This window comes from Camelus ferus, chromosome X, assembly GCF_009834535.1.
Source record: "Camelus ferus isolate YT-003-E chromosome X, BCGSAC_Cfer_1.0, whole genome shotgun sequence".
Taxonomy (NCBI): domain Eukaryota; kingdom Metazoa; phylum Chordata; class Mammalia; order Artiodactyla; family Camelidae; genus Camelus; species Camelus ferus.
Genome location: NC_045732.1, coordinates 33,000,469 through 33,023,753, shown reverse-complemented (window position 1 = coordinate 33,023,753; position 23,285 = coordinate 33,000,469). Strand labels below are relative to the sequence as shown.

The following is a 23,285-nucleotide window of genomic DNA, read 5'->3' as shown; positions in this document are numbered from 1 at the left end:
AAAAGTATGAGATATATGAGTCAGTTGAAAATTTCAACACAAAAAGAGTATCTGATATGTACTGATACTAAGGAATTCCTGTTAATTTTTGGATGTGATGATGGTATTATGGTTAAGATTTTGTCTTTTAGAGATTAATACAAAATATTTGCAGATAATAGGATGTATGGGATTTTCTTCAAAATAATATGGGAAGGGAGGAAGGGGGTGGGAACATACTTGAAGCAGGACTGGTCTTGAGTTGGTAAGTGTTCATGTGGGATGGTGAGTGTATGTAGATTATTCTGTTTCTACACATATTTGTAATTCTCCACAGAATCAACAAAGCAGTGATTTCTTAAAACACATTTCAAACTCAATTCTTCCCACATATGCTATCAAACTATATACCACTTCAGATTAAATGAAAATGTTATATTCTCATTCGATCCCATATACTAAGTTATTCTCTCACAGAAACCCTTCAGGTCTGCTATCAGTGATTTAATTGTCAAATCTGCATGGGGAAATCAGAAACAGAATTTTGTTGGTAAAACCTCCTAAGTAGTTAATTTCAAAAATGTTCGCTGCATGCTATAAGTTGAATATAATTGTATTTATAAATCTACTTTTTAAAATATCATTTCAACCTCTTAGAGTAAAATTATGTCATTATTTTTAAAGAAGCAAGTACAACAACGTGATTATCTTAAATCAAGAATTAACACAGGACAGGCCTGTGTGCAGCAAGGCTCCAGAGGCTTTATATTTTTATTACCTGGTTTGTAAGGACTCTCAGAAAGATGAAAAATATAAATAATTTGCTCAAGCAATAATCAACATTTTCCTCTTCTCTATTCATTAAAACAGTGACAACACATTTCTTCTGCCAATGGTGCTGCCTAGTTAGTGTCTGATTCAGAAGTCTAGTGATCAGTTTGGCATCAGTAGTTGTGTCTTGAAACATGACTACCAGTCCTTTCTGCCTGTGCTACTGAAAATAGTGGCAATAGGCATCTTTTCAGAAATAACTTGAAAGTAGTCTTTAGCCTAGAAGTTCTTAGCAGATATGTGGGAAATTTTATGGAGAAATTTTGCTTACTGGATACATTTTCAGAATTCTATTTACCTTAACTTTTAATAAATGATAACTTTAACATTATTTTACATTAATCGCCCATTTCACATTGTGTTTTTTCAATTCAAAGTAAATTTTATCTTCTATTTAATTTTCTTCATTTTAGACTTTAACATTTTGACAACACCTTATGCCTTCCTTAATCAAAGTTTCCAATATTTATTTTTTAAAATTTTTTTTAGGGGGGAGGTAATTAGGTTTACTTATTTATTTATTTTTAGAAAAGGTACTAGGGATTGAAGCCAGGAAAAGTTTCCAATATTTCTACCTTAAATCAACTAAACTCTTCAAATAGGTTATTATGGAAAATAACATGCAACTACACAAATCACTTTACAGTCATTATTTACCTTTTCCATAATTGGAAGAAAATAATTTGTTACTTTTCACTGGTGATGACTTTTTTTGGTTATATTTCACATTTAAATGTTCTTTATTGGACAAAAGGAAATTAAAACAAGACAGAGCAGTTGAAATATGCTGACTTTTGCAAGATAATGTTGCTATTCTTTATCTGTGATCATTAGTTGAAACCTTTTCTCCCAATGTCACTTAGTGACTTTTGTGACATCAAACATCCTTGACTATTACCTTTATAGAACTCACCTCTATTACTAACTTTGCTTTGTACTTCCTGCTGTACATTTGGGGTTTAAAAGCCACAATGATGAGAGTTCCTTCAGTTCCTTCTTCATAAGGAAGAAGTTCTCCAATCTGTGGTTTTACATAAAACTCAGGATCACTGCCAGGTAGGAAGTATGCAGTAAATGGCTCAGGATTTCTGGAACAAAATATAAATATTATCACTACCCCATTCTCTTTATGAGAACTTGATGGACAACACTTGTTTTATATTCTGCTGCATAAGACTACAGTTAAACCTTAGTGCAGCTATGCAGCTGTGAGTCTGAGACTTGTTATTTTATGGAATGCTTATGGAGTAACAATAAGGAGACATTTTTTTAAATTACTAAAGAGTGTCATTCATCCCAGGGTGACAAAAACGGTATCTTAAAGATTTTTTCAATCACACCTTATATTTAGAGTATACAAAGAATAAAAAAGGCTGTCTCTATAAAAATTAGAAGGACTCAATGTCCCAAATGAAAATTCAATCATTTGGAAATAAATTAACATCTAAAATGCCTGACCACAACAGCTCTCATAAAGCCTTTGTTTTTACTATTATTCCAACGTGATATTTGCTCATTTTCCTTCAACTCTCCACTTGCTAATTGAGATGAAAGTACTTTACAGGTTCATTTAAGATTCTTGGTCCTGGAGATGAGTTGCTATGATCTGAAATGAACTGAATGACGTTTAAGATTCAAGTGACCATCTTCATGTCAAGCTAGATTACATTTGAGATGAAGACTGTGAAAGAAATTGAGGAACTTCTTGGTAGAATAAAGCAGGAGAGAGGCACAGTACCTAGGAGGTTGTGAGGAATTTAAAATCCAAACGGACAGGGGAGATACAGGCAGAAGGTAAAGAACTGTTTCCTAAAACAGATCCGACACTGAAACATAGACAAGGAAATGGGAGACTCAGGCTGGGATTCAGCGATCCATTCAGCAAATGCATATTCAGTATCATAGCAGGGGGTTTGAGAAAGTGGACTAAGGACACAGATGGCCTAGATCAGAATCCTAGCTCTATCTGGGAGGCTGACTTTAGGCAACTTATTAGCCTTTTTGTACCTCAATTTTCATGCTGTTAAATGAAGTTAATAATCCCTAAAAGGCATTAGATCAGTGCCCGGCATGTGGAAAGTGCTCTATAAGGACTAATTTATATTAATATAGTCATCATTATGATTGTTACTGTTTTAAAACATTTTATTATCAGTGCTAGGCAATGATGCATGGCCCAATAAGTAAGAGATGTATAAAACAGAATATCCAGAGGGGTGATGGAAGCAAGATGGCAGAACAGGAAGCCCCAGATTTGTCCCATGGAGACACCAATTCAACAATACGCACACCACTTTCCATTGTAAGAAATTCTGAAACCAGTTAAGAGGCTTCTTCCCCTTAGGTGAGTGCAAAATCAGCTGCTTTGAAGCCAGGAGGAAAATTTGTGGCACACTCTCACCACCATCTCTCTCTCCCGAGCACAGTACCACATGATTTGGAGGAAATTCTCAGCTCCCACTTCTGCCAGGGGAAGAAAAGAGAAGAGCAGAGCAGACATCCAACATTTGGACTTCTGGGGTTGGGGTACTGCTGGGGGCCTGGCTGCTGTTTTGCGCATCTTGAAGTACTAATGAGGCCTGACACATTCTAGATGCATGGGAACTTCTGAAGACAAAAAAAGATCTGAGCAGTGTGCTGCTGCTTCAGTGTGCCCATGGTATAGAAGACAGATACCAGAGGGAGCAAGAGATTACAAACTCCTGAAAAAATAGAAACTGGCAAATGCCTCTAATTGGTAATATTCACACACAAAGTTCAGAAAGACACATCCACAGGAAAGATTTGAGAGGCCCCAGAGTCTCTAGTTGGGCTGATTGTTGAAGCTTCTTCCCTGTACAAAGCCAGTCTGTAAAGACTGGGAGAGGTAGCTGTTTTTTCAAATGTATGGATACCAACATAAAGTTACAAAGAATATGAAGAAACAGAAAAAATATATTACTCGGTTAAAGGAACAAATCTCCAGAAACACACCATAAGGAAATGGAAGAATAGGAAATTACCTGACAGATTATTCAAATAACTGCCATGAAGATGTTCAACAATATCAGGGGAACAATGCATAAACAAAATGAGAATTTCAGCAAGAGACAGAAAACATTAAAAAAACTGAACAAATTTTGGAGGTGAAGAATGCAGTAAATGAACTGAAAAAATTCACTAGAGGTTCAACAGTAGATTTGATCAAGCAGAAGTAATCAGAGAACTTGAAGAAAAGTCATTTGAAATTATCCAGCCAGAGGCAGAGGAGCAAAAAGAAAAATAAATGAAATAGTGTGAAGAAAATCTAAGGGACTTAAACAACAACATCAAGTGGACCAATACACACATTAGGAGTCTTAGAAGCAGAAGAAAGAAATTGGGGCAGAAAGCTTATTTAAAGAAATAATGGCCCCAAACTTCCCAAATCTGGGGAAGGAAATGGACATACAGATTCAAGAGTTTCTAAATAGGATGAGATGAAAGAACTCCACAATGAGATCAACTCCACAATAATCAAAATGTCAACAGTTAAAGACAAAAAGGGAATTTGGAAATAACAAGAGAAAAATAACTCATCACATACAAGGAAACCCTTATAAGACTATAAGCAAATTTCTCAGCAGAAACCTTGCAAGCCTAAAGTGAGTAGGATGATACAAAGTGATAAAAAGTAAACAAACTGCCAATCAAAAATATTACATCTATCAAAATGGTCCTTCAAAAATGAAGCAGATATTTTCCCTGCTAAAGAAAAGCTGAGGGACTTAATCACCATTAGACCTGCCTTACAAGACATGCTAAAGGGAGTCCTTCAAGTTGAAATAAAAAGATGCAAAACAGCAACACAAATGCATATTAAAGTATAAAGCTGACTGATAAAGGTAAATATATAGAAAATACACAAAACTGAATACTGTAATAGTGGTACATAAATCACTTAATTGTGGTATAAAAGTTAATGAAAGTAAAAAAAACTATAATTATAAAATATATTAATGGATACATAATATAAAAATGTAATTTGTACATCACTCACAAAGTGTAGAGATTTTTATGTGAAATTGAGGCTAAATTTTTATCAGCTTAGAATAGACTGTTAAACCTGTAAGATGCTTTATGTAAGCCCTACAAAAACTACAAAGAATACACCTATAGAAGATACCTAAGAGAATATGAGAAAGGAATCAAAGCATGTCACACACAAAAAATCAATACAACACAAGGGAAGAGAGCAAGAGAAGAAAAGATGGACAAAAAAGCTACAAGACATGTAGAAAACAACGAAATGGCACTACTACTTATCCTTATCTGTCACTAATTACTTTAAATATAAATCAATTAAACTCCTCAATCAAAAGATACAGTAGCTGATTGGATAAAAAGCAAGATCCAAGTATACACTGTCTATGAGAGGCTAACTTTGTGTTTAAAGATACACATAGGATGAAAGTTAAAAGGAAGGAAGAGATATTCCATGCAAATGGTAAACAAAAGAGAGCATAGATGGCTTTACTTATATTAGACAAAGTAGACTTAAAAGAAAGTCTTGTCACAGAAGACAAAAAAGGATCTAATACTGGATCAATTTACCAGAATGATATAACAATTATATATATTATAGTTATATATTATGCCCAGCATCACAGTATCTAAATATATATACCAAAGAATAATAGAACTGAAGACAGAAATAGACAGCAATAGAATAATAGTAGGAAATTTCAATACTCCACTTTCAATAATGTATAGAAAACCCAAACAGAAGATCAATAAGAAAAAAGAAGACAGGAACAACACTGTAGGTAAAAGAGATCTAACAAATATGTACAGAACATTCTACTCAATAGCAACAGCATTTACATTCCTCTCAGGTACACAGGGAACATTCTTAAGGACAGATTTCATGTTAGGTCACAAATAAGTATGAACAAATTTAAGAAGACTGAACAGTTGTCTTTTCCCATCACAATGGAATGAAAACTAGATATCAATAGCAGAAGGAAAACTGGAAAATACACAAATATGTGAACTTAAACAACAAACTCTTGAACAACTATTGAGCCAAAGAAGATATCAAAAAGATGTTAGAAAATATCTTGAGACAAGTGGAAACAAAAACACAACATACCACAGCTTACGGAATGCAGCAAAAGTAGTACTAGGAGGGAAGTTTATAGTGATAAATGTCTACATTAAAAAGAGAAAAATTCAAATAAATAACCTACTTCTATACCTCTAGAAATGAGAAAAAGAAGAAAAACAACCTAAAGTTAGTAGAAAAAAGGAAATAATAAAGAGTAGAGTAGAAATGGAGAATAGAAAATAATAGAAAAAATAGAAAAAAATCAACTAAGACTCAAACTGGGTAACCAAGTTTAACAAGTGGAGATGGTTTCTTCTGCTGGTATGGTATTTTCATTTAAAAAAATAAGTGTCTAAATATGCTGTCCAGTAGTACAATTGAAATTATTTTTGTTTCTTTTTGTTGATAAAATTATGTTCTCACTATGTGTATTTTGTGCTAATTAAGCCTGGCAGTTTCATTCATTAAATCCAAGAAATAAAATACTATTTCATTTAGAAAACTAGAATTTTAATCATATTGTGGCCATACTTATGGACTAAATTTCAAAATGAAAATTCTATAATTTATATTAAAAAGGAGTCAAACTAAGAGTTGTTTTTTTAAAAAGAACAAGATCAACAAACATTTAGTTAGACTAAGAAATAAAAGAAGACTCAAATACATAAAATCATAAACGAAAAAGGACACATTACAACTGATGCCCCAGATACAGAAACAATCATAAGGGACCACTATAATCAATTACATACACTACATACCAAAAAGTTGTATAACCTAAAGGAAATGGATAATTCCATAGAAAAATGTAATCTACCAAGACTGAATCATGAATAAACAGAAAATCTGAACAGATCTATAAATATTAAGAACACTGAGTTAGTAATCAAAATCGTCCCAACAAAGAAAAGCCCAGGAACAGATGGTGAATTCTACCAAATATTTAAAGACTTAACACCAATCTATCTCAAACTCTTCCAAAACATAGAAGGAGTGGGAATACTTCCAAATACTTCCAAACTTAATTTATCCTGATGCCAAAGACAGAAAAAGATACAACAAGAAAACTACAGGCTAATATCCCTATTGAATATAGATGCAATAATCCTCAATAAATACTATCAAATGGAATTCAACTGCACATTAACAGGATCATACAACATGTCCAAACTGGATTTAACAACAGGATGTGAGGAAGGTACTACATAAGAAAATCAATTAGTAACCAATCTTATGGTTACTCGGGGGAAAGGGGATGGGAAGGGATAAATTTGGGAGTTCGAGATTTGCAAATATTAACTACTACATAAAAATAGATAAAAAACAAGTTTCTTCTGTATAGCACAGGGAACTATACTCAGTATCTTGTAATAACCTGTAAGGGAAAAGAATATGAAAACAAATGCATGTATGTATATGTTTGATTGGGACATTATGCTGTACACCAAAGACTGACGCATTGTAAGTGACTATACCTCAATAAAAAAGGAAAATCAATTAATATGATAAACCACTTTAACAGAATGAAGGATAAAACATACATGATCATCTCAATACATGGAGAAGGAAATTCTGACAAAATCCAACCCCCTTTTATGATAAAAACACTCAAAAATCTAGGAATAGAATAAAATTACTTCAACTCCATAAAGGCCATATAAGAAAAACCCACAGCTAATATCATATTCAATGTTGAAAAACCTGAAAGCTTTTCCTCCGAGATCATTATCTCTGTTAGCAGATGACATGATTTTATTTGTAGAATGATTCTAGAAAAAACTGTTAGAACTAATAAATGAATTCTTTAAGTAAAGTTGCAGGATACAAAATCAACATACAGAATCATTTGCATTACTATACACTAAAAAAGGGACTGCTTGAAAAAGTTAAGAAAACAATCCCATTTAAAATAGCATGAAAAAAGCATACAGTTGACCCTTGAACAACACAGGTTTGACCTTCATGGGTCTTCTTATATATGGACTTTTTTTCAATACATGTACTACAAAATACAATCTGCGATTGGTTCAGTCTGTGGGTGTGGAATCACAGATATGGAAGGCCAACTGTCAAGTCCTGCAAGGTTGGCACCCCTAACCCCCGTACTGTTCAAGAGTCAACTGTACTTAGAAATAAATTTAACCAAGGACGTTAAAGATCTGTACACTAAAAACTATAAGACAATGATGAAAGAAATTCAAGAAGATACAAATAAATGGAAAGATACCTCTATGTTTATGTCTAGGAAGAATCAATGTTGTTAAAATGTCCATACTACCCAAAGCAATCTATAGATTCAATGCAATCCCCATCAAAACCCCAATGGCATTTTTTGAAGACATAAGATAAAAACTGTAAAATTCCTACTCAATCTCAAAGGATTCTAAGTGGCCAAAATAATCTTGAGAGATAAAAACAAAGCAAGAGGCTTACCATTTAGTAACTTCAAAATTTATGACAAAGCTAAGTAATCAAAACACTGTGGTACTGGAATAAATACAGACACATAGCCCAATGGAACAGAGAGCCCAGGAATAAACCCACACATATACAATCAACTAATTTTTGACAAAGTTGCCAAAAATACACAATGGGGAAAGGATAGTCTCTTCAATAAATGGTGCTGGTAAAACTGTACAACCACATATAGAAGAATGAAACTGGACCCTTATCTTATACCACTAACAAAAATCAACTGAAAATGGATTAAAGACATAAACATAAGAACTAAATCCCGTAGAAGTCAAATGTAAAAATTCTAGAAGAAAAACCTAAGGGAAAACTCCTTGACATTAGTTTTGGAAATGACTTTTTGGATATGACATCAAAAGCACTGGCAACAAAAGCAAAAATGAACAAGTGGGACTATATCACACTAAGAAATTTCTGCATACCAAAGGAAAAAAATTAGTCAAATGAAAAGGCAACCTATGGAATGGAAGAAAATATCTGCAAATTATGTATCTGATAGGAAAACAATATCTAAAACATATAAGGAACTCCAACAACTCAACAGCAAAAAAACCCACATATAACCCTATTCAAAAATGGGCACAGGACCTGGATAGATAACTTTTCCAAAGAAGACATACAAATGACCAACAAATACATGAAAAGCTGCTCAGCATCACTAATCATCAGGGAAATGCAAATCAAAACCACAATGGGACATTACTTCATGCCTGTTAGGATGGCTGTTAAGAAAAACTCAAAAATAAATGTTGACATGAATGTGGGAAAAATGGAACCACTGAGTACTGTTGGTGGGATTTAAAATTGGTACAGCCACTATAGAAAACAGTTTCCTCAAAAAACTACAATTGAACTGTCATATGATCCAGCAATCCTACTTCTGGGTATATATCTAAAGGAAATGAAGTCAGTATCTCAAAGTTTTATCTGTATTCTCATGTTACTGTAGCATTAATCACAATAGCCACAGTATGAAAATAATTAAAGTGTTGTTCTGCAGATGATAGGCAAAGAAAATGTGGTATATATACAGAATGGAATATTATTTAGCCATAAAAAGAAGGAATTCTTGCCATTTGGGACACGGATGGACCTGGAGGACATTATGCTAAGTGAAATAAGCCATATACAGAAAAACAAACTGCATGATTTCACTTAAATGCAGAATCTAAAAAAGCCCAACTCACAGAAGCAGAAAGTAGAACAAGAGTTGTCAGCGGCTTGCGGTTGGGGGAAATAGGGAAATACTAGTCAAAGGTACAAACTTTCAGTTATAACCTAGATAAACTCTGGAGATCTAATGTATAGCATGGAGACTATAGTGAATAATAATGTATTGTATACTTGAAATTTGCTAAAAGAGATCTTCAGTGTTCTTGCCACACACACCGAAAAGGTAACCATGTGAGGTGTTGAACAGGTTACCTTGATTGAGAGAATAATTTCACAATATATACTATATCACATCATCACATTGTTTACCTTAAATATATACAATGTTTACTCATCAATCATACCTCAATAGAATTGGAAAAAGTAAAATTTAAAAACTACCTTAATACAAAAAGATAAGTCTCTGATAGGAGAATTTCAAATCTCAGTGAAGACAGGTAATTGTAGGAACTATTCCTTTCTGTATGTGGCATTTCTTACATTATACTGTCCCAGAGGGTACCTATTCTGCTTACATCTGCCAAAGTTAACGCTGGACTTAACCCTCTAAGGGAACAGAAATGTTGATCAGCTTTCCCAGAGCTATCAATATTGAAAATATAGCTTGGGGGTCAGACATGTTTTTTAGCTTACCACAGTTCAGAATGGCCTGAATCTGGAGTTCACAGGATACCAAGCTGGGATAGGGATGTGAACAAAGGTTTCTCTGTTGAGATGGGATTGGAGGAGGAAAGAAAGGAGCTGGGGCATCTTACCAAAACCAGATAACCTGCCCACTGCACACTACCAAATCTGGTAATTTACTTCATTCCTTGCTGTGATTGTGTAAAGACATGTGTATCTTAGGTAAATTGGAGACAGTGATATTTATTTAGCAGTATTTTTAAAATTAAATTAAATAATGCTATATACACTAAATATTTAGTAGGAATGAAACAAATATTTACTATTGTGGTTACTGTGTTGTTCTTAGGTTGGGCAGAGAAGGGAATAAGGAAAATGTGATGGTCATGCATAATCACTGAACTGAGCTCATTACTTCAATCACTGAAGTCCTAAATTTAACACAGCTCTGATCTTTACTGGGAACAAAGTCTTTTCAGCTCTTTTACAAACAATATAATTAAGAATAATAGATGATCTGTTTTGATAATTTAAACTCTATTACATGTTTATCCTAACTCTTCAGAGTACTTGACATCCCTGAATCATCATACCTAAAATTATCCCTTGACAAACTCTGGTCCTTTTAAATAATAAAAATATAATGTACTCCTTAAAATAGTCTTCCTTGGCCCCTTCTCTTTCCTCCTCTTCTGGGGATCCTTATGTTTTAGAGAACATTTAATTTAGGAGACAGAATACCCAGCACCTCAGGGCTTGTCATGCATTTTTTTCTCCCCATTTCTCCTCCCAACATGACCAGCAAACAAGAAAAATGTGTAGTCAACAGGGCATAGAGCCATTTTTATTCAAAACTTATTTTGCTTCTGATCAGAAAGAAAAAGGAGATGTTGCATGTCGAGTTGGTTCACGGGGAAGCTAGTTAAATCCTGAATATGATGTCAGCCTATCCCATATGTTCCCCCACTCATTTCATAGGTCTTGTGAATGACTTGAGATTTCTAATACCTACTGAGGTATAGCCTCCCTAGGGATGGAAAGTGAACTGAATCTACTGAGTAGCTTTTTTATATCACTGAATCATCTAAAATAAATTTAAAGACAGACTTGGCATGGGGTAGTTTTCAACTGCCCCAGAAAATTGATCCATGAGGAGAAAATTAATTCATCCCCTTCTGCAGTGTGGTATGTCACCCACCATGATCTGAGCCTTGCCACTCAAAGAACTCTATCTGATGACAATAATTGGGAGGAATCTGGAGAGAGTTTACTGACTTAGAAGAGGCTTAAAATATTCAACTAAGCAGATTCCACTGTGGCATGCTTGCACATTCTGTAATACTTTTCCCATCAGAAGGTGGGACCTATGTTCCCTTTCATAAATCCAAGTCAACATAGGGACTCTCCTGTAACCAGCAGACTGGCTGAAGTGATGCTGCATAGCTAGGTCTATGTCAAGAAATGCCCTGAAGTTCTTTTGAAATACACCCTGTGTGAAACCAGTCACCATGTACAAAATCCAATTACTTGAGGCACGCATTCTATAAAGACTACATTTAGGCACCGTTAGCTAATAATAGCGGCACTGTAAGCCAACAATTAGCATTAACTTAATCACTGGGATGACATTACCCATGACATTGAGCCAATGAACCATACTGGTATCTGAATTAATGTGGATATTCAGTAGGATGTAACATGCTCCTGTCCTTCCTTCTTTTTGACAGTAAACATGGGCCTTGGTCTATGTTTCCAAGTCCCTAAATGCAGGCAGAGTTTCCAATTAGATTTAGAGACAAAGTAGACTAACGAACGTGATTCATTTTTCAATTTAGACAGAAATAATCAAGATGATATTCTTCCAGAAAACTCATCCATTTCATTTTACATCTTTATTGAGCGCTTTCCTTTATGAGTATCATCCAAAATTTTCAGACTTTTTATTATAATCTGTCATAACTGATGATTGAATTATATAATTGTATCTGTCAAAAGTAGTCACAAGTGAGGCAATGAAGGATGGAATGAATGTGTGTTATTTTGAATTCAAATGCTTTAGTTCCTATGTTTTTATTAAATTAAATGCAGGAAATTGTTATAGAGTGATGAATTAACAAGTACAGAACATAATGGCTCAGATACTCTGAACTCTATTGATTATTTATTTTCTACAACCCAGAAAGAAGAAAGATAAGTTTACTCATTAAAGGCCCATACAGGTGATGCAATCAGCCCACTTTCTCATATTCTAGGTAGCTTCTACCGTGCATCTCTTTAGTAAATTTTCACCTATATGGGAAATGTGGTGTGGATCATGCAAAACAGACCTGTAGTAGCAAAAACCATGAGCAAAGCCCAAGTGTGTGTAGGCCAGATGCACATATAAAAGTAGATGAAGGAATTTAGACTTTTAACCTAAAACTCTATGAGTAAGTCACAGGTACCTCCCCTTCACCCAAATGCCAGGTATATATCCAAAAAAAACCCTAGGTGAAGGAAAATTGATTTCCTGCCCAAGAGGCAGCTTTCTCAAAGTAAGTAAGTATGATACTAAAATTTCCTGCCTGCCAATAAAAAGAAACTCACTTTTGCACTGCTGATCGCACAGGGAATACTTTAAAACTCACCTGAGAAGATTATACAGGCCAAATAGTTAAGAATATTTAATAAGTTATTAAAAGAGCAGAGCTCTAATCATACCCATAACTGTGTTTATCTGGAGCTGATTAACCCATTACATTTTTTTATTACAGTAAACAACTTACTTTGAAGACTTAAAATATATTGATGTAAGAGTTTTGTGCAGTACATAAGAATACAAAGAGACACTTTAAAGTATTATGAATGAACTTTATAAAATGTTTTTAAAGAGTTTTAAAAGGTATCTCAGAAGGAATAGCAAATAATTCTATGTGCCATTAAATTCCAGAAACCTAAGAAAGACATCAAGCTTCTGTTTTGTCGCTAAGTGCACTTCAAGGCAAATTTATATTCAGTGATAACTGTTCCTTATTGGCATGGAAACCAAAGTGCTTGGGGATTTTCATTCTTTCAGGGCATACTTATCAAGCATCCCTTAGATATCTGGCACTGACCAAGACAGTCCTAGTCCCTGTCTTCATTGAACTGAGACTAATAGTGACAGCAGATATTACATGACAAGACTCATCATAATCAAACTTCTGAAAACTAAAATCAAATAATACATCTTGAAGGGAGCTAGAGAGAAATGAAATGTTACCTAGAGGGGAACAACTGTTGAAGTGACAGTACACTTCTCCTCAGAAACCATACAATCCAGATAGAAGTGGCACATTTTTTCAAGAAATGATGGGAGAGAACTATGAACCATGAATTCAGTATCGAGCAAAAATAGTCCTCATTAATGAAGGAGTAATCTCAGATTAAGGAAAGCGAACAGAATGTGTCACTAGCAGAGCTAATCTTAAAAAATAGCTAGAGGAAGTTCCTCTAACAAAAAAGAAATTAAAATAGGAGGAGGCTGGGACTGTAGAAGGGAAGCAAAAACAATGGAATGGGTAAGAATAGGGGTAGGTATAATGGACTACCCTGCTCATCAGTTTACAAGTGAAGCAAAGATTATAACATCATCGGACACGGTGCTCAATGTATGTAGTGACTATACATTTAAAAAATGGAGAGGGTAAAGGAACCAACGGAAATGAGGTTTCCACACTTATCCTGAGGTAGCAAACTGTCTACAGCAGTAGACTGTAAATTGTTGCATTTGCGTATCGTAATACTGCAACTATTAAAAACAAACTATTCAGTGATATGTATTTAAAAAAACCAATATAGATAAATAACAGTGGATTCTAAAAACAGTTCAGGTTATCAATAGAAAGGCAAGAAAAGGAAAACAGATGAAAGAAACAAAATGAATAATGAAATCGCAGAAATAAACCTGATACATCAATCATTACTGTAGATGTCAGTGATGTAAATGCACACCCATGGAAGTTAAGAGACTGGCAAAATGAATTTAAAAGGATTATCCAATTATATGTTGTCTACAAAAAATACGCTTCAAATTTAGTGATAAAGGTCGATTGAAAGTAAAAGTATAAAAAACATTACACCATGCAAATTTTCACTTTTTAAATTGTCCTTTAGTAGATGAATGGATGAATAAACTGATACATCCAGATAGCGGAATATTATTCAGTGCTAAAAAGAAAAGAGCTATCAAGGCATGAAAAGACATGGATAAACCTCGAATGCATATTACTTATTAAAAGAAGCCCATCTGAAAAGGCTACATACTATGTGATCCCAATTATATAACATTCTGGAAAAGACAAAACTATGGAAACAAGAAAGGTCAGTGGTTTCTAGGGGTGGGGTAAGAGAGATGAATAGGGACAGCACAGAGGATTTTTAGGGCAGTGAAAATACTCTGCGTGATACTATAATGATACACATACATCACTATACTTTTGTCCAAACCGAGAGAATGTACAACAACGCGCTCTAAGGCAAACTATGGACTTTGGGTAATTATGATGTGTCAGTGTAGGTCAATCCTTATTAAATGTACCAGTCTTGTGAGTGAAGTTGATAATGGGGGAGGCTATGCAGGTATGGGGACAGGGGCTATATGAGAAGTCTCTGTGCCCTCCTCTCTATTTGTTGGAAACCTAAAACTGCTTCCAAAAAAATTTAAATACAAACAGTACACATTGGGTGATTTTTTTATATAAAATATCCAGAAAAGGCAAGGTTAAAGAGACAGAAAGCAAATCACTGGGTGCCTGAGGCTGGGGGTGGGAATAGGGGTTGATAGCAAAGGTGCCTGAGGGAAATTTGAGGGGAGATGGAAGATTCTAAATCTAGAATGTGGTTCTAAACCTAGATTGCCAATTCTGTACACTTTCAGAAAAATATTGAAATGCACACCAACAATGGGTGAATTTTATGCTGTGTATGTTATCCCTCAAAAAAAGCTGTAAAATATATTTTACATGTGTCATAGGTAAAAGTACTGTCATGCTGGCTATGTTATCACATGTGTTACAAAGAGTGCTATGGTTGAGCATAGTAATACAGAAAATGGAATCAATATACATTATGCATCATCTCTACTTAGTTAAACCACTTAATAACCCCAAACCATTAAAATTTACTGAAAAACATCCCAACAATCTGAAAAAATACACTAAAAGATCCTTTGAAAATATAGTATTCTAAGTATCAATATTTACTTACTTTTTCTTATTGTTTTTGGTCTTCACTTTGCGGACTTAATTTTCTAATTTTTAAATACTAAATATGAAATATGTAAAGCTTTCATTCATAGAAGTAATACTTCTCTGGCTTAATCAGCAACAGGTGACATAACAGAACTTTCCATCTTAAATTTTGTTTCCCAGTTCAGCATAAATTACATTCACAAAACCAGTTACATACTTTTTGCTTGATGTATTACCTTGTCTGACTTGTCAGCCTTAAGTCAATAGTAGATTCCTTAAATAAACCAACCCCTTCGATGTCAATGACGTCATCCACATCAGGCTCAGTAGCAACCAGCATCATGGGAAACCTCCAGATCCCGTATGTTAGGCACTCTACTGCCAGCATAACATGAGACCTTGAATAGAAAAAGAGACTGTAAGGATACTACAGGAAAACAAGCCAAGAGAACACAGTATAGCAGATCAATATCTAAGGTGAAAATGTAAGTAAAAACCTGTGGTTTCAGTAAAACATTGAGACTTTTAATTCTTGAAAAAATGTAGATGACTATTAATTACATTTTAGGAAAAATTTCATAGGTTTCAGTTCACATTATCATTCTCCCTTTGAGGTAATTATTTCGTAGGGCATCTTATTTAGTCTCTAGTAATTTTACTCACTGTTTGCTAAGAACCAGTAACATATGCAGGATTGATTCTGCAAATTTTCTGGAACCATCAGAGAACATTATATTATGAGGAGACAATGGCAAATGGACCCAAGTGTTACACTAAAAGGTATTACTGCATATGGAGATTTTCTGTTCATATGCATACTTAATATATTATAATACAAGTTCTGCTCACATTTTAGGGCAGCAATCACTCCTTTATTATGAGGGAGGTAATTAGGTTTATTTATCTATCTATTTATTTTTTTAATTGCAGTACTGGGGATTGAACCCAGAACCTCATGCACGCTAGGCACGCACTCTACCACTGAGCTATAACCTTCTCTGGGATTTTCTGTTCAATACAAAACACCATGAGAAAAAATTTTCAACAATTGCTTCACATAAAAGAAATATATTTTCTGTGAACACTTACAAAGCCTCACAAAATGACTTAAATTGAAGCTTTTAAAAGTTAAATTGCAATTGATTAAGACCACAGTTTACACAATAACATATCATCAATGGCAGTTGAGAATTAACAAAGAGAGTAAAGATAGCTCTTCTAGGCACTTGGCTATGAAGGAGAGTGGAGACACAGGGCAGGAGCTGAAGCAGAGGAATGGTTACCAGTTTGTTGGCTTGCTTAGGGTAGAAATGACTCAAACATGGAACTGTGTGGTTGCAATATCATATATCAGATTGGACAGAGAAATCACAATCTTCTTATACAAAAATGTCAGAACAGTTCTAGGAACTCTTGCCCTCTTTAGATAGGACTATAAAATTACTCAACCATTTGGGGAAGAATTAGATACTATCTTAACAAGTTTGAAAGCTGTACATGCTAAACCAGCTAATTCACTATCAGTAATTTCCCTCAGAGATATGCCTCAAAGATTTTAAGAAGTGATGTTTATAAAGATGTCCACTGAAGCATTATTTATACTATCAAAAAACTGGTACCAAAATTTTAAAAATATTCCTTCAGTAGAGTGCTTCAAACAATAAAGTGTATTGCATTGAAAGAATGAAATATCATGCAATATAATGAAGCCCATGATGACTGATATACCATCTTAAACTTATACCCCAAAATGCAAATTCTAAAGCTATACCTCTCTCACTCTCCTGTCTTAGTAAATGAAACCATATTCCTTCTTAGCACTATTTCAAAAGCACTATTTCAATAACTGGTCTTCCCACTTCTACTCTTGCCATCTCACAAGGAGAGGAATTCCAACATTTTGAGTGATTTGTTTTATTTTAGTTTTTATTATTTAACTCTGTATCTTCATTTGAACCACCCCAAAGTCATGTGGAGCAAGGAATTGCAGAAGTAAGTGAATATGTACATATATGCAAAAAAACAATTGTTAAACTACATCAGATTATCACACAGCACTTACAGAAGTTTATGAATGATGTACATGAGTTGTCCTAAATCGGTCCCTCAAATATTTATCCTTTACTCATCTCCAACTGTTTCTAACATAAAAGATGAATTCATAGCCTTATGACCCTATTTGATCAGATCCTGGTCAAATTCTCCAACTGGTTACTTTCTCTTTTGCTATGTTAGACAAACATTGGCCTCCTTAACCATTCATTGTTCTCATTGTTCATATCAAATTCTTTCCTGTATCATGACCTCTGCATTTATAATCTCCTCTGTCTCAAATACCCTTCCAAGCTCTTCCCATCTATAAGGTCTTTCTTCAGACATCACCTCTTCATGGAAGCCTGTCTACCTTATCTGATATACACCCTTCATCGCTTTCTATTTCCCCTTATTTTTTTCTCAGGACAATCTGAGATGTTACTGTTTACCATTTAATTCTCTCTTATCCATCACTCTCACTAGACTATCTATTCCAAAAGTGCAGGGATTTTGCCTCTTGTAGATGCGAAAAGATTTCTGAATAAGTGAATGAATACGATCAAATGAACAATGCTGAGTAATTTCATTCAGCAGCCAATTCTTTGAGTTAGTGGGAAGCCACCAAGTCAAACTTTTTGGCCCAAAGTGAGGAAGACCACTCAATTTCAGGGATGACACAGTGAACTATTTTATGGTCAATACTGTGGATTCCTAACAATGTACATATATGTTATTTCCTATGGCAAGTTTTCTATCCCAAACCCTATGAAATAGGACTTTGGGTTCTCATTCTGTTCGTTCATCTCTTGAACAGGGGAACAGTTCTAGGAAAAAGTCAAGCTAAGATAATTCTTATTTCTCAGGATAGCCTAATATAAATGATATCTACCATTTCTCTATTTAAAAAATGTTCAGACCTGTGCTAAATTAGAATCATGAAACTGATTCATGATAATATTAACTACTGATTATTTTATGTTTTGGTAATAGACCCTTAATTTTTATTGAAAGAAAAAGTAAAACCTTTAGGAATAGTATTTCTGTTTTTATTATTTTATTTTTTGTGAAGCCACTGTTTAGGGTCCTGAGCATTATTTTTATAATGTCAGTGTTCTCCTGTGAAAGGCTGAATATGAAAAATTACCTTGTATTTACTATTATGAAACAATGTTATATTTTCTTTTACCAAAACATGAACATTTTGCTGTCCTTTTTACCTTATCAACTAGGAATAGAAGAATTAAATTTAATACTTAGTTTAATTATCTAGGTAAAGCATGGTTTAGGTATAATTATTTTCTTGTTCTTTTTCATAATTTAGAGCTATTGGTTTTATTTTGTGTTTTTTTTTTTTTTTTTGCCATTTAATGTTGCGTCTTGCAGTGGACCACCCGAAATATATATGGAAAAAGGAATGATAAAAGCAAATGATATACATATGTGCACAAAACAGAATTATTAAACTACCTAACATCAGAAAATCAGAAAACACTCACAAAAAATTTTAAGTCATGAATACAAGTGGTCCTAAATCAGTTTCTCAAATATTCACCAAGAAGCTCTAAATCAACAAAACGCTGAATGAATATAATTTCACATTGGTTCTGCTCATATTCACTAATGATAACATTTTCCCCTTCTGATTGTTGCTGGTAATTTCCATATCACTAAATCAATATAATATGAAGCTAAATGTGAAAAAATGCTAACAAACATATAAAACTATGAAAATGAAAGAGAAGATAAAAGAGGGTAGTGTCAATGTTTACAGTATACTTTCTGCTTGCAGCCTGACTTTATTACTACTTCCTGAAGATGACTCTGGTATCTCTTAGTTATTGGACTATATATTCAAAGCCACTTTTAAAACACGCATGGCTTCATCAAATATACAGTTGAATTACAGAAAAGGTTAAAATCACAAGTAATACTTTCAAGTGTTTTTTCAATGCCAGGCTGTATTTTGTACTTTGTGCATACTGTGGTTCTGATCAGTATCTCTGCATTAAGACATAAAGTCCTATTTCAGATGTGACCTATCATACAGTATATGTAGATGTTAAGAATTAGTTGCCTAAAGAATGAATATTAAGACACTGGATGAGATTTCCCAGAGGACAGACATTCAAAGCTTTCACACTATTCTCACAGATTCTACTGTGATCTTCTTATACGTTACTAAAGAATGTGCAGTGTTACGGTTTGAGGTGGTAAAAGGGTAATGACAGCAATTAAAAAGAACATAGTTCAGGCATTTTCATCATCTGAACTGGTTCTGAGAAGTAGTATCTTGAGATATCATGTTGCCAATGTAAAGCACCATATTGGTAATTTAAAAAATTATTTTCAAAGTTGACTGCCCCCGTTTGCTAATATCATATCACAATGACCTCAGAGAGGTCACAATTCTTGAAGGATATCTTAGATTTCTGATAATTTGGAATTTTTTCCATCAGAATACTTTCCCTGGCATGATAGCTAGAAATAATCTAGCCTGAAATATTTACCTCAACAGCATCAAAGAAGGAATGCAATCCAAATTTAGAAAGATGGAAAGAAAAACCAACATTATTTAGTGTAAAAGAGTAATAACATTGTTTAAAGAAAACAGGTATAAAAGCAGGTTTACGTCAATGGTTTCTTTGGTGCGAATATCAAACTGAAGACCAATGTTATCCTTTCATTCTTCATATCATAAGATTTTTTCATCAAATATAAAGCCACACAGGATTCCAAGTTAGCCTTCACAGCTTCAGATTCAAACTGAATTTCATATTCAAATTCACGTTTCATAGATGTATCTAGGAAAATCAAAATTAAAATACATTTTAATTTAAATATGAATAGATTGAAAACCAATCATATCTCAACAGTAATCATGCACAGGTATTTAAAGGGAGGGAGAGGGTATATGTTATCTAGCCTTGTGTTCATAATACCTAGCCCATTACCAGGTAAACAACAGTGCTCAGTATGTTTCTGTTAAAAGGTAAATAAGTAAATGAAGGAATATTAAAAAAATGTACCCAAGGTAAATAAATAAATGAAGGAATATTTTAAAAATGTACCCACCATCCTTAAATCCTTAAAATTCTGATTTATGAAATAAGAAATAGTCAAATGGAAACTAATAATCAATATTTGCTATAAAAAACAAATAATATGATGTGCTCTATATAATAAATGCATTAAAAGCCTATAGGCTTGTAATTTATAAAGAACAATTTGATTTAAGTTTAAACAATATTAAAACAGCATCCCAATCTATTAGGGATTTTAAAGCTCTGGAATATTTTAGTAAAAGAGAGTTTTCCATGTTTCAGTCTTGGGGACAGACAATATGATTAACCATATTTTCTTAACCAGTAGGCTACCAGAGGGAAGTTACAGCAGGGTTTTGTTAGGTGCATGTGAAAAATATCTTTAATTCAAGATTGGCATATGGAAGAGAAGCACAAACATCTGCTATATTTATTCTCCATGTATACGTAAGGAGCCCAGGTCACGAATCAAGAACTTTGTTGTCTACAGATCGTGGAAGAGAGGTCTAGAGAACTGTGACTTGACCTGGTCCACAGGTGAGCTGATTTCTAAAGTCTGTCTATAGCATGTAAAGTTAAAAGTTATCCTTGGATTCACAGAACTGATGGCCACTTTTCTCTAAGCAATCATAACAGAAATCGGATCACTTTTCAGAAGTAACTGATTATATTTTCTGTGATACAACTCTGAAAAATAGCTTGGCTGTAACAAACCCAAGTCACAGTAAATGATTACTCAGTAAACTTTATTAATGTAAGATAACCAACTGACTCACACCATTGCAGGATCTCTTTTTTTCTGTTTCCACATGTAAAAATATATCTCTGACCTCCTGAATTGCTAATTTTCATCCTGTTGACAAAATCGGCAATTGTTCCTAACAATAACCATTCTTTGTTGTAGCAAAATCAGAGTGTCTACATTTAGCGTGTCTGTTTGTTCTCAGAATGGAATATGGAAATGCTCCATAGGAAGCCATAAACCATACGCAGAAACAGCATTTCAGACTTTTAGAGTGTTTAATGGGAGATGGAATTTCCACTGCATTCAAATAATATTATATTTTCTCAAAGCAAATACTGTATGTAGTTGAAATGTACATCTGTTTCTGCTTAATTATTGAAGCCTTTATGGGAATGGCTGTGTCAGAATGAAGATAGGAAATGAGAAGCTAAATTTAGTTTCAGAAGCACTGAACCCCCTGTGGGTAATCTGTCACTATGGATGTCATAATTCCAATCATAAGAAGATCCACTGGTACAAAATACAGGAGTGATTATCAGCAAGGGGTGGGGGGAAGCAAGTAGGAACCACATTAGTATTTTTTCTAACTACATATATCTCTCTTGTCTGTAATGTGAATATATTAATATGAGTACCTAAGGGACAGGGACAAAAATCAGGTTACACAAAATCGTAAAAAACTGACATTCTGTATTGTGTCTTAGAGCTAACCTATTGGAGTCTCTGCATTTATTTGAGAAGTCATATTATCAAGTTAAAAACATGCCTTTTGCTATGTTCCCAACTTGGAGCAAATCTGTATAGTATTTTTATGTGGATTGGGTTGACAAGAGCTAAGTCAGTGGGGCCAGCGTAAATTATCATCTGAGTTTTGGATAAAATTAATCACTCATGACAAACAGCTCCTAACTTTGAGAGAATAACTGCACATTTCTAAAAAAAGTAATAATAAATGCAGTTTCTCCTAATACAGATTACAATTTCAAACTTATGAGTCAACAGTCCTTGGGACTATTGTAACAAATTGTTTTGATACAAAAAAATATTGTCCTTTTTTAGCAAACTCTTAAAAAGACACTTGAACTCATAAAATTAATAGTCAGGAGAGATATATATTTAATTTCAATTGTGTTTTAACAGGTATGTAAAGATTTACTAATCTCTTTTTTTTTTCTGTCTTATAATATATAGGCTTGTCTTAAAGCACTTGCAATTTTCAGTTGTCTCCCATTCTCTGAAGACTTTCGTGAACTGTTCACTAGGACTGTAGCTTTTGCCCCAATAAAACTTCCTAGCTATGGCTAAATTCATGAATATGAGGCAGATAAGTTTGTTTCCTCAGCCAACATCTAAACATACTTTAAAAACATAACATTTTTCTTATCATTTACATTTTCATTTCTTTATTCAATTGATGAGTAATAATTGAAAGCTTTCCTTGAAATGACAAGTAAAGTTCTTGTCCTCACGGAGATTATGATTAGGAGGAAAGAAGTGCCAATAAACTATCAATGATACCACTAGTTTTGAAATGACCACTGTGATAACAGCTACTATAGAGAAGTGAAGGAAGCTATGAGAGCATAGGTCCTGGGAGCCTGACTGCTAAGGTCCTGAGGAGCAGACCAATACATCAAAGTTGAAAGGTGAGAAGGGTTACCTGGATGTAGAGAGAAAGAAAATGCCTCCTAGGCATCAGAGTGGCATGGAGGAATTTTCCATGGTGGAAACCAACTCAGCCCATTTGAGAAAGAACTTAAGCAGATGGAGCAAAGGGAGTGGGAAGAACTTGTCAAGAGATGAAACAGACAAAGTAGGCAAGACCGTGCAGGGCATGTTGAAGATTTGAGACTTGTAAGAATAACAAGAACCTAATGAATGTTTGAAATATGGAAGTAATGTGCTCTTTTAGTGGTAAACTGAGCAAAAGGAGATCAGGGGAGAAGTTAATGAAGTTTCTGCAGTAGTTCAAGACCAGGCAGTGATCTGCACAAGGATGAGAGGAAGATGCAGATTAAGACCAAGTAATGCCCTGTGATGCGTGAAGCGGAACCTATATAAGCAGTCATGACAGATAACTAGAATCATGAGCTTATCACTTCAGTACTGTG

General features: G+C 34.1%; 1 protein-coding gene across 1 annotated transcript in view; it reads right to left on the bottom strand.

Moving 5' to 3' along the window:
- Nucleotides 1-23,285, bottom strand: part of CFAP47 (cilia and flagella associated protein 47) — a 359,639-nt gene that overhangs the window by 5,719 nt on the left and 330,635 nt on the right. The window contains exons 55-57 of the mRNA XM_032474648.1: nucleotides 20,018-20,189; nucleotides 15,591-15,752; nucleotides 1,724-1,898 (exon numbers count right to left, since the gene is read on the bottom strand). Coding sequence (XP_032330539.1) covers nucleotides 1,724-1,898; nucleotides 15,591-15,752; nucleotides 20,018-20,189 — 509 coding nt within the window. The remainder of the gene's footprint in view (nucleotides 1-1,723; nucleotides 1,899-15,590; nucleotides 15,753-20,017; nucleotides 20,190-23,285) is intronic.